Source organism: Mastigoproctus giganteus, chromosome 4 (genome assembly GCF_048544385.1).
Source record: "Mastigoproctus giganteus isolate SK-2022 chromosome 4, ASM4854438v1, whole genome shotgun sequence".
In the NCBI taxonomy this organism is placed as follows: Eukaryota; Metazoa; Arthropoda; class Arachnida; order Uropygi; family Thelyphonidae; genus Mastigoproctus; species Mastigoproctus giganteus.
The window spans coordinates 89,089,891-89,103,548 of record NC_143578.1 but is presented as its reverse complement, the minus strand read 5'-3'; the positions used below and the strand labels follow the sequence as shown (position 1 = coordinate 89,103,548).

The 13,658-nt window shown below is 35.0% G+C and overlaps 1 protein-coding gene across 1 annotated transcript in view; it reads left to right on the top strand.

The window, feature by feature from the left end:
* Positions 1-13,658, top strand: part of LOC150086892 (U6 snRNA-associated Sm-like protein LSm8) — an 82,817-nt gene that overhangs the window by 61,003 nt on the left and 8,156 nt on the right. The window contains exon 3 of the mRNA XM_090372790.1: positions 4,500-4,627. Within this exon, the coding sequence (XP_090228916.1) occupies positions 4,500-4,627 (128 nt within the window). The remainder of the gene's footprint in view (positions 1-4,499; positions 4,628-13,658) is intronic.

The following is a 13,658-nucleotide window of genomic DNA, read 5'->3' as shown; positions in this document are numbered from 1 at the left end:
ACAGTGTTAATATTAATTCAATTTCTAGTTCCGAATTCCAGAGAATTCTAGTACTTTTAAACCCAACTCACAATTGTGAATTCCTTCTTTGATTTTCAAAGTTATTTTCATGTTGCTGTCTATTAAAACTGTCTACTATTAGTTGGAAGCACAGATAAGAGATGGCTGCACATACCTTTGAAAGCATAAATCTGTGTACATATACTGAAAGGACATAATTCATGGGATACCTGGTTCTTGGGCAATGCAGTGCTGTTGCACTGCATTGCCCAGTAACCCCTCTTGCTAGTGGATGAACCCACCACTTGGCAAGCGGTATATAGGTACACTGCATTTGTGTAGACTGTAATTCGATGTCAGTATGGACCAACATTGTGAGTTAACAGACTTTGAAAGAGGGATGATAGTGGGTTCCTGAAGCATGGTCACTCTATTGTGGAGGTGGTACAGAAATTTCACTATCCCCATTCGACAGTATAATGAGTGTATCGGCAATATGCAATTTCCGGAATAACATTTCATCATGGATGAACGTGGCTGTCGACGTCTGTCTTGCATTGTTTCAGCCAACTGGAGTGACAGTGACAGCACAAATCACCACAGACTTCAACAAGGTAGGTGCCAGAAACATCTCCACCAAGACCATCAGGCAATCATCAGCCACAATAGGTCATGGGAGCCGCTAACAACATAATACAGGACTTTGCGCCTCAACTGGGCGAAAGAACATTGGCAAATGGACCTTGGATGATTGGAGATGGGTCTCCTGGTCTGATGAGTCCCGTTTCCAGTTATTTTGGGAGGGTGCATATCTGGCGGAAACTGCACAAAGCTATGTACCTGTCATGCCAACAAGGAACTGTTCAGTCAGGTGGACAGTCGGTAATGGTCTGGGGCGTGTTCAAATGGCACATGTTGGGACCTCTGGTATGTCTAGATGTATCTCTGAACAGTCCAGGTTACGTGTCCATCCTTGCAGACCATCTGCATCCCTTCATGGTAATTGTGTACCACAGGGCAATTTACTTCCAGCAGGACAATGTGCCTCCCCACAAAGCAGGGGCGACTATAACATGGTTTGAAGAGCATTGTGCAGATTTTACCACCATGGAATTCCCTCCCTGTTCACTGGACACGAACCCTTGGAGCATCTTTGAGATGCTGTGGAAAGGTCCGTTTGAGCTTTGGATCCTCCATCTAGGAATGTGACGAAACTATGGACAGAGGTGCAGCAAGCATGGATTGAAATACCTGTGGAACGCTTTCGTGAACTAGTGGACTCAATACCTTGCTGTGCGACTGCCCTTATCTGAGCAAAAGGTGGGCCTACCTGTTACTAGGTAATAAGATTCTCAGGGGGAGAATCTTATATGGATGTAACTCTGTTTTCCAGTGCGGTTGGCAATAAATTGGTTGATTGGAAGGTTTGGGAGGCTCATTGTACTCCACAACAGGTTAAGTTTCTGTGACAGTTTTAAGGCTAAATCTGGTGAAACCTCTAGAGCACGGAAGTTGAAAATTTCTTCTTGCTGTGCTTTCTAGGGAACATATTAGATTACACAATGTTGTGCGTACACAAATTTAATACAGAACATTTATGTTAAATAAGCACAACACAAAAAATCACTTCAACTAAAGGATGCAAAAACAAATCATGCGGCCAACACATTTACAAACACTGCTATTGGCTGAGAGGAAGGACCATGTGTTCTGGTCGGAGACGATCGTAAGCCAATTGTAAAGTGAAATAAATAAGCGCCGGTTAACATGATCACTGGTTAGCAGAATCAGCCACTTTATAGAATCAAATTTCAGATTACACAATGTTGTGTTACACAATGTTTCAGATTACACAATGTTGTGTAATCTGAAATCCAAAATTCAAATCATTAAAATGTGCAACGCTTTCTTCATTATCATATGTTCAGTAATAAGAATCAATTTTGAACACCTTTGTGATATTTTTCTGCAGCATAATTCTTGATGTCACTACCATAAAACAATAAAAACAATTTGCCAGTTTATTGGGCTTCACTGTTAGTGCAACTATTATAAACAGGTAGTAAATTCAATCTTATTGTATTTGCGATAATACTGATAGCTGGAATTCTGTGGGTTTTTATTATTACAGTGAAATGTGTTTCCCCCTCCATGAAATCTTCAGTCATATAAAAAAAAAATAATAATAAATTTTCAGAATCTTCTCTTCATTCCTATCTTGTTATTTTGTATCTTACTTGTGCGTAACATGTTTGTTGCAATTTGTGTGTGCCTTGTTCTTTGTTATTGATTGCTTATCTTTTTTACTGTTTTAAATTTTACTACCCCTATTCCCCCAAAAAAAAGTCAGTGAACAGAAATATCAATTAGTATGTACATATTACAGTATTAATTAAACTATGTAAATTTATTTTTATTTTGCCAACCTCTGGGAACTATTCACGTATCATCTAATTTTGTTAATTGGTAAGGTAATAAAATGTAATTTTGTGCTTTATATCTACTTTTATAGCCTGTGGATAATATTTCTCTGTTTTTTTGCTTATTACGATCACCATTTAATAGAATTAAAATTCAGTTCGCAGATGTGACAATGACCGGCACTTATATATGGTGAATAGCATTTTATATGGAGAGTCCATTGTAAAGTGATTTGATTTGATTCAGTGAGCCAATCGTAAAGCAGGGGTCCACTGTACTCTTTTATTGCATCTCTAGCTGATGGGAGAAACTGGGTATCTACAGTAATTAGCCTCTGACAAGTACTGTTTACAAAAATTACCCTACAATTGAATACTGAATATATCGAAGTAAATATACAGCTAAGTTCTAGATAATTTTCCCTCTTGGAAATATGGTAGTAGGATGTACAGTAGATAAGAGCATATACAGTATTCACTTTTTTCCAGTTTGTAATATGAAATTGATAGTTATTTGAATACACACTTTTTTTTTTTTTTTTTTGATGATTCATTTTTGGGGGCATGTTATATTGAGGTTGCACGGTGTGTACACAGTTCTGTTATATATTTGGACTACTCCTTTCCTCCTTTAGTCCAAATTAGTGAGATTGTACATTGAAGTGGTTTTATTATGAGTATGGTACAAATGACAATTTATCATAATTATTTTAAAGCATTAGTTACTATATATATGTGTGTGTGTGTGTGTGTTACTTTTTCATCTTTGGCTATTCTTCACCATATTTTAACACTTTTTAATGCATTTATTTCACTCTTCAGTACAGTTTAATACGATTAATATGTATGATGGGGGCTATGTATCATTATATTATGGGTTATATACTAATAGTGCAATAAAGTATGCTACACTATACACTGTGATCACTTAATTATGACCACCTACCTAATACCATGATGAACCACTGCTTGCATGAATAGAAGCAGCTATTTGCCTAGGCACTAGATGCCTGAATTTGCTATTCATGATTAGTGGTGAGGAGAGGATGTCTCTTGGGAAGTCTACTGTGGAAATGCATATGTCTGGGTGAGCAGCACATCATTTGAGATACTGTTTTTGCATTCCCCATATTGTATTGCAATGTCAACTGTTGTAATGACCTGCTATTGAGCCGTAAAGTGTATTCACCACACTTTACGGCTTTGTTCACCCTTTGTTCACCACAAACATTCACCTTGCTTAATCTTTTTCAGTTCTGTCAGCTGGAGGTGATTTGACTCATTCGATACCATTCTCTGTACACCTTAACAATGGTGGGCTGCGAGCAACTGATGAGACATGCCATTCCTGACTTGGAAGCAGCTGATGCACAAGCTCCCACAATCATGCCCGTTTGAAACTCTGATATCTTTACTACATCCTATAACTGCTATCTTATCACTGATTTGCACAACCAGATGCAAATTACCACTGCTTTAGTGTAGGAGGCCATTTGGCTTTTTATACTGCGGGCTATGCAGCATAGTCCATTAAGGTGGGGGGTGTTTACAATTCAGTGATCACTGAGTGTATATACGGTGTGTTCAGTACTTTTGATCTATGAACAAACCTCAGGAACACATTTAAGTTGAGGAACTGCCTATATTTATAAGAGCTTTTTATATAAAGATTGCTATTTCATATTACTTGATATGAGGAAATTATCCCAGTAATCCCTTCAATAATCTGGAGATTTAAAAAAAAAAAAAAACCCACATTTTAAATTGGATAATTGATATTAATTTTCTGCCAAATAAAATTTTTAACAGTTTGATCACAAACTGTTCCATCTCCATTTGGTAGATTTTCAATTACCTTTCTCTATCCCTGAATCTTTACTGTATCTTTTCTGTTGGTGAATGCTTGTATGCAGTTAAATTTACAATCATTTGATACAAATGTTATAACATCTTTCTCTGAATGAACAATAAGAAATTTAGCCTATTGTTTCAAAAATGTTGCTTTCAGTATGAAGGTAAATTAAAATAATATAAATTGGGTACATGATATATATTGATGATTTCTTACTCTCATTTTAGGGCACACTGAAAGGGTTTGACCAGACAATCAACTTAATTTTGGATGAAAGTCATGAAAGAGTGTATAGCTCATCTCAGGGAGTGGAGCAAGTGGTTTTAGGATTGTACATCATTCGGGGAGATAATGTGTTAGTATTATTTTGCAGATTTCCTATGCACGCGCGCGCGGTTTCCGGGTATCATTAGTTTGAAAGTAGGACATCAGAAATGAAAATGGAAGTAAAAAGGAGGACATAAGAAAAATTTATTAAAGCAAAAAAAAAAAAAAAAAAAATCATGTAAAGTTTACACTAGTTAAGTTTTTTTTATATCACATAAATAAAGAAAAAAAATTCAAAGATACATTCATTTTAATCTTTATATATATATATTTTTATTGAAGTTCTGTTCAACATTCTCAAGCAGATATGAGTGAATTATGGCACATCTTTCATGTTATACAGAATTAGGACCTAGACATAGTGCTGCCTGATGAGAAATATGATTTGAGGGATGCTATATTAATATCTCAGGAAGGGTGGGTGAAGATGAAAAATATGGAACCTTTTACAAATAATGCAGCAGAAACTTTCACAGGGTTATGTTCCCGAAGATGTCCACAAACTGCAATCACTAGTCTGCAAAATGGCAATCTATGAAAACGGAAGCTCTATTCTCTGCTATCAAGGTATTTTTGTATCTCTCTCTCTCTCTCTCTACACACACACGCGCACACACACACACACACCACGAACTTATAACGAATTTGATAAATCCAGCAAAAAAATTTGTTTAGAGGAAATTTTGTTATACAGAGAATATTTTTATTGGAAATTGTTATCTGATTAGAAAATAAAAACAAATTTACATTTATTTTTATATTTTATTTTAAAAATTATATGTTTATACAATTTTCATGTATAAACATATTACAAATTAAAAATGTCAGTAATTTTTATTTGGACAGTACAATTAAAAAATTTCTGATTCTCAAAGAAAACCCGAAACCTCACATTTATTTAGAGCATTAAAAACACTATCAGGAACATTTTCACAAAATTGTAGACCCAGACAAACTGTTAAAAGGGTGAATCATTTCTTTGCGAGTTGGCTTTTCTGTGGGTTGTTTTGATGCATTGTCAGCATCATTGATTTCTTTATGATCATGGTTGTGCATAACACTGGTTTGTAGTATCTTCATTTGGTTGTTCTGTTGTAGCCAGATCTTGATCTACATTAACATAACTATCCAGTGTTATGTGATTTTAGATGTTTCCAGATGATTCTAATAATGTCCAAAAGGTTTTCAGTTGCGAAAGTGGCAGTTCATCCTGTTCTTCGACTTCTGTAAAAAGGTAAAGGGCAGCCATTATCAACCCACTGCAGGATGGAAGCCTCCTAAACAATTCATGTTGAGGGAAATGGACCATAATCTGCCACGCTGGTCCAGTGCGGGTTGGCAAATCGACCGTATTCAGCAGTCAGGGGCTTGAACCCCGGCCTACTCAAAGAGCATGTGCTACTGCACTCCCGCTCGGCTACGGAGGCACTTTCGACTTCTGTAGTCAATGCAAATCTTGCTTTCGAAAAACAATTTTGAATAATGTGTTTAAGCACATTGTCCAAACTTTTGCCACTTCAGAGATAACTTCTAGACATTTTGTTCTTTTAATACATTGATAAACTTGATTAATATTTTCTTTCGATAATGAAATTTTTAATAATGCCTTGGTTCATTGACTGGAGTTTTGATGTTACGTTTGGTGGCAAAAACAAATATACACGCTTAAGTTTGCAGAAATATTGGCAGGATGTACACAACAGTTATCAATAATTAACACGATCTTCCTTTTATGAAGGATAGTTTTAATATCTATCCTTCAAAAATATCACTTATCATCCATAACTTCAAATGATATTGTGCCTCTAAAACATTTTTGGTTTTTAATTTTCTGATGACTAAAAGTTTTAATTTTTCATTTCCTGTTATATTGGTTATTACTAGTTGGAGAATTTCTCCAAACAGTGACACTTTTTTTTTCTGCCAAAACTTCATTTTTAAAAGCAAGTGTTCTATTTGGTAAGCATTTAAAGAATAAACCCATTTCATTAGCATTAAAAATGTCCTTAGGTTCATATATTTACAAATCTTTAAGGTGTTGTTCTTCCAACTGTTGCAATCTTCTTCACTTACATTGACACTTTCTCCACACAAATAACCTTTACAATGATTCCTTGGCACTTCTTAAAAATTTATCTAACCATCCAGTCTAGCATTAAATTCTGTATGTCCAAGAGACCGCTCAAATTTCAGAGCTTGTTGCTTAATTATTGGACCTGATATTGGCATATTATTTGAAACCCTTTTAGAACAGCTTTATCAACATCTTCATGTACACACAACTTAATTCTCTTCTTATCTATTCCTCCTTCAATTTCATAAAATTGTTACTTGATTTTTTTTTTAAATTGCAGATAAACTGCTTGCTGTTATTCTGTATTTCTTAGCATTATTTTTTTCTTAAAACCCTTGTCAATTTCATGAAGAATCTATGCTTTATCATTTATGCCTAAACGCTTTCTCTTGGACTGTTTCCACAATGGTAAAAATTACTCTGTGTGCAAACTGAAACCAAACATCCAATTTATAAATCTGCAAAGTTTATGACCACATTTGCCTGAAATTTATTAGAAAACCCATTTAATCTTTAGTATATGGTATCCCTTCTGATTGATTGTTGCTAAGGCTTGGATGTAATGGAGTGATTGGCAAGCATAGCTGTGCCCACCCATTGCTTTGATAGGCCGATAATTACTGTCAGTTTGCATTAGAGTGAATGCTAATTTTTTTAAAAGTTCATTATAGAGACTAACGCTTCGCTATATGGGGTTAATTTTACACAATTTTGTTTCAAGTTCCAATGTATTGTAGAGAAATTCATAATATAGAGAAATTCATTAAATAGAAATTTGTAATAGAGAAGTTGTTTGTTTGTTATTTGGTTTTTAGGAGCATTAGCAACTAAGGCCATATTGCTCCGGGAATATGCGGTGGTCATTCCCTGACCTTTCCGCATCCTCCGTATTTGAGAAGTTACGATATATATATATATATATATATATATATATATATATAAGATTTAAAAATAATTAATAGAAATAATTAGTAGAAAATACTAAAAGATGGAGAAGTAATTAACACAGGGTGCCACACCTGATAAAGTAAAAGTGAGAAAAACAATATTAAGAACCTAAAAAAAACCTTAAATAGAATTAACGACTGAATTAACAAGCCAATCATATGTACAATAGTTGAAAGGGAAGTAGAAGTTAATAAATGTTAAATAATAGTGAGCATCAAAATGAGGGTGGTAAAAAATGAAGTTTTTAAAAAAAAAAAAAAAAGAGAAAAAAATTTTTTTTTTTTTGATGCAAACTAGATAAAACTAAATAAAATAAAATTGGTACATAGATCAGGTATTTCATCAGGGGACTACACTTGATCATGTACCAAAACACTGCATTTCTATACAAACCTATGTTGATGGAGGAACGATTAAAATATAGCGAAAATATACGGGGGAAAGGGGGGGGGATAAAAATAAAACCTCCAAAAACATAAGTAAGGTAGCACCAATGCAATGTGTGAAGATAAAATAATTAAATTAAGTCAAATGCATGTGGGTTGAAATGTAAATTCTGAATGTTTTTAACGATGAAAAGTTTTTGAAAAAGGTGATTTTATGTAATAGGCAGTGGTATAGAAATAGGAAGTAATGCAGGGTGAGGGGAAAAAGGTAATAAAAATAAACGAGGCGAAAATAGTAAGAATGTCTGACTCGCCCTCGTATTACACATAGTTCAACGGACGGAAGACAGAAGAATAGAAAGTAAAAAAGATGAAAAGAGAAGGAAAAGAGTTTAAAGAATACTAGGCAAGCTTGGTTTGTCAATACCCAACCTCTTAGAGAGGGCCTTGGCTGTGAGAGTGCTAGTAGAAGTAGAAACTAATACCACTAGCCTGTAATATATTTTTTAGAATGCTGAATGCTGAAAATATACAGCCGAAAAAACAAACAAATAGCCGAAAGGTAAATATTGAAAAGAAGAAAAATTTAATACCTGCAAAGTTATATAACATCAAACTGGGCCAAAATGTAATATATTATGAAGAGAATATTTCATAAACATGAGTAAATAAAAATAGAATATAAACAGAAGGAGAACTATAAGGATGGTAGAGTTGCTCAGTAGAAAGCTCAGAGAAAAGAACAATGGAAGCCCTCTATGATTAAAATGGAAAAGTGAACTGGAGAAAAATTCTGAAAGAAATGCAAGAGAGCAACATGTCATAGACAAAAGCATACGATTATTAGCTTTCTACTGAGCAACTCCACCTTCTGTTTATATTCTATTTTTATTTGCTCATGTTGATGAAATATTTTCTTCATAATGTATTCTTCATTTTGGCCCAGTTTGATGCATGCATTATGTATGCATAACACATGAAAAATTAAATACCTGCATAACTTTGCAGGTATTTAATTTTTCTTCTTTTCACTATTTTTATGTACCTTTCAGCTATTTGTTTGTTTTTTCGGCTGTATATTTTTGGCATTCGGCATTTTAAAAAATATATTAAGAGGCTAGTGGTATTAGTTTCTACTTCTACTAACACTCTCACAGCCAAGGCCCTCTCTAAGAGGTTGGGTATTTACAAACCTAGCTTGCCTATCCTTTAAACTCTTTTCCTTCTCTTTTCATCTTTTTTATTATTCTTCTTTCTTCCGTCTGTTGAACTATTAGTGCAATACGAGGGCGATTCGGACATACTTACTTTTCTTATTCTTGCTATTTTCGCCTCCTTTATTTTTATTACCTTTTTCCCCTCACCCTGCATTACTTCCTATTTCAATACCACTGCCTGTTACATGAAATCACCTTTTTCAAAAACTTTTCATCTTTAAAACATTCAGAATTTACATTTCAACCCACATGCATTTACACTTTAATTTGACTTAATTTAATTGTTTTATTTTATTTTAACTTCACACTGTGTTGGGGTTACCTTACTTGTTTTTGGAGGTTTTATTTTTATCCCCCCCTCCCTTTTTTTTCCATATAGTTTAGTTATATTTTAATCATTCCTCCATCAACATAGGTTTATATAGAAACGCAGTGTTTTGGTACATGATCAGGTGTAGTCCCCTGATGAAATACCTGATCTATGTACCAATTTTATCTAGTTTGGATCAAAAAAAAATTTTTTCTATCACCCTCATTTTGATGCTCACTATTATTTAACATTTATTAAATTCTACTTCCCTTTCAGCTATTGTACATATGATTGGCTTGTTAATTCTACATAATTCTACTTTTTTTTTTTTTAGGTTTTTAATATTATTTTTCTTTTTCTCTTTCTTTCTTATTTTTCCTTTATTAGGCCTGGCACCTTGTGTTAATTGCTTCATCTTTTAGTATTTTCTACTAATTATTTCTATATCTTATCATTATATTTGTGTGTCCTGTTTTTGCAGCCTTGCGCATTCAGGTACACTTACTGTTTCTCTTTCTTTTTCCTTTTTCTTACATTTCATACATACTATATATACAATATATATTATAATTTTCTTAGTGTGGTAGTTACTAAGTAATGCACCAAGGAAATTATGGCATGGCTTCTATAATGTGAGCTGATAAAACCCCAAGAAGCGTATTGGTCCAGATTTGGGTGCAGTCACACTGATCACTTATGTAAATCTTAACCAGCGAGAAATAGGTTAACATTGTCACTATTCTTTATGTAATATTGAATATTTAAAAATAACTAAATGCACAAGGCATAATACGTTAAGAGTATAATATCGGTGTAGATACACCATAGACAACTCTTAAGAAACTACGATGGTAGTTGTTGTAGTAGGCATTATTTTCTCTGTTTCTCATAGTGTGCTCTTCCTTCACAAAGAGTTGCCATGATATTGCACTATCTCGAATAAGTAACGCTTCACTAATAGAGAAGACTATTGTTACTTATTCTCAGTGAGTACCACCACCCAGATGGCATCGTTTCAAAGCTATTGGCCTATCATTGGTGGGTGGGTGGGTGGCCAATAGCTTTGAAACGATGCCATCTGGGTGGTGGTACTCACTGAGAATAAGTAACAATAGTCTTCTCTATTAGTGAAGCGTTACTTATTCGAGATAGTGCAATATCATGGCAACTCTTTGTGAAGGAAGAGCACACTATGAGAAACAGAGAAAATAATGCCTACTACAACAACTACCATCGTAGTTTCTTAAGAGTTGTCTATGGTGTATCTACACCAATATTACATAGATAAGTAATATTGAATATGGAGGAGGGCCACTTTTTGATCTATAAGATAGGATAAGATAGTCTTTGGGCATGATCAACTAAACATGACTGTCTAGATACAGAACCATTGTAGTTACTGTATGCAAAGAACTTTTTAGCAATGTATCAGCAGGGTAAGAAACAGGTTAATATACAGTACATTTGCACTTTCTCATTTTATCATTTAACACAGTTGTTCTGTTCAAATATAATATACACTTGCTTGTACTATTCAGGTCAGTATGATCCAATATTTAAAAGCTGGTTGTTAAAGCAGTGTAACAAATTTTCAGAAAAGGTTCTGTTTATCTGCATTCCTTGGTGTTTCTTTATGAATTTGGGTATGCTGATTCTGAATATAATCTTAGTTTAAAAACTAATAGCATTAGTAGTGGCAAATAATGCAAGAAAGCAAGTTTTTACAGCATCAGCAGGGAAAAAAAAAAAAATCCAGTTTCACCTTCACCTATCCATTCCCTCCAAGAGTTTGTCTAGTTCTTCTCTGAAGTTATTTAAGCTATCAATTTCCACAACAACTGACAGAAGTTTGTTCTAGCAATCAACCACCTGCTGGCTAAAGACAAATTTCCACACATCTATTCTGCAAATGTCCCTCAATTTGAATTTGTGTTCCCTCTTGTGTATATAGTCTGAGCAAGAGGAAGAATCCCATCAGCATTAAGCTTGCTTAATACATTCAAAGCCTTAAACACCTTACTCAGAGTCCTGGAATATAATGGATGTACTATTGCAGACTCTACTGCAATAGCAAATGCTCTTGGGAAAACATTTTCAAACTTCTCTGCAACATCATCTTACTCCACAGAGTTTCTGGTCCTTAAGCACAACACTGAAAAACAGGCCCTTAAGTTTACATCCATATAATGGGCCATTTACTGTCCATGAGCTGAAAACTGCACTTGCCTGTACATGTTGGACCAGACGACATCCATTATGAAATGATCAAACACTTTCACCAAAATCCATGGACCTTCTGCTTCTCCTGTACAACAGACTTTCTTAAAGAACAATTTTCGGATACCTGGCGCATGGAAACTATTCTTGCTTTTGCCAAGCCAGTAAAGGAAAGGATCCTAAATCTCCGAAAAACTATCGTCCTATTACTCTGACTACCTGTCTGTGCAAAATATTGGACAGAGAATGGTCAATACTGTCTCTTATGGTACTTAGAATCGAAAGACCTTCTCTCCCACTTTCAGTGCAGCTTCCGAAGAAACAGGTCCACATTGGACCACTTAATTAGGATAGATGTTTCCACTGGAAACATCTATCCGAGATGCTTTCCTAAAAAGAGAACACTTGGTGTCCATCTTCTTTGACATAGAAAAAGCGTACGACAAAACTTGGAGATTTGGTATTTTAAAAGACCTTTACAACTTCGGTCTAAGAGATCACCTTCCCATTTTTATTAAAAAATTTTTATCCTGCTGTTATTTCCAAGTTCGTATAGGATCCACCCTTTCCCGGCCCTTTTGCCAAGAGGAGAGGGTACCGGAAGGATCTGTCTTAAGTGTCATGCTTTTTGCCATTAAAATAAACTATTTCTGAACAACTTCCTCCAACTATAAACAATGCACTATATGTTGATGACCAGCATATTTTCTCTATCATACAATATGAGGGTTATTGAGAGACAACTGCAACAAGCCATTGACTGTCTTAACTCCTGGGCCACAGTCAATGGTTTCAGGTCTCATTTTTGAGACCACAGTCAATGGTCTCATTTTTGACAAAGAACCGACATTTGTCCAACACATTCGTCAGTTACGCACAAAGTGTACGAGAGGGCTTAACATTCTCTGCTCTCTCTCTCTGCTACCTCTTGAGGTTCAGACAAATGCACTCTACTCCATCTATACCGTGCACTAGTACGCTCGAGATTTGATTATGAGTCTCAGGTATATGCATCTGCCAGAAATAGTGCTCTTTGTTGGCTTGACCCCATCCACCATCAGGCTATTCATATTGCTACTGGTGAATTCAGAACATCTCCTGTCCAAAGTCTGTATGTCAAAGCAAATGAACCATCTTTGTCGCTTTGACGAATGCTGTTGTCTCTGCAATATGCCTTCAAGCTGAAATCCCTGCCAGATCACCCCACGTGGACACCCATTTTTGAGCCTGGATGGGAAAATCTTTTTAACACATGTCAGACTACAAACCATTGATTTGGTATACGTGCCCAAGAGCTACTCAGAGCTGAAACTCACTGTAGACAAGGTTGCGCTATCTCCCAAGCAGCCCTTTCCACCCTGGCATGCTCTTACTCCAGCATCTGACTTCTCCTTTAAAAACTGGAAATATAAATTCTCCTTAACGACCCCAAAATTAACATCACTATCTTGTTTTACACTTTTTTTTTTACATTAAAAAAAAAAAAAAAAAAGTGAAAAACAAGATAGTGGTAGAAATTCTCATATCAAAATGAATGACTTTTGTTAATTTATTGAAGCTAATGACAAGCTTGAAGGCTGACAATGAGAAATAACTCATTGGTGTAATGAAATTAACTTGGACTAGAAGTTCATTTTGTGATATAGTATTGGAAGTGGTCACAGAATGGCAAGATGCACACTTGATATAGCTGTAGGAAAGGAAAGGAAAAAACTGACTCCAGTAAATAATACGAAGGTCTTTGAGATAACAGAAGAGGAGAAAAAGCAGTGTGTACTGGAACTTAAGAACAGCTTTGAGTTTCTGCAGACTGCTCAGGACCAAGGTACTGACAAGGAATATTACAACTTTCTGAAAGTGATAAAGCCCAAGAAACCTATAGGTAAAAAGAAATCCAAAGAAGAAAA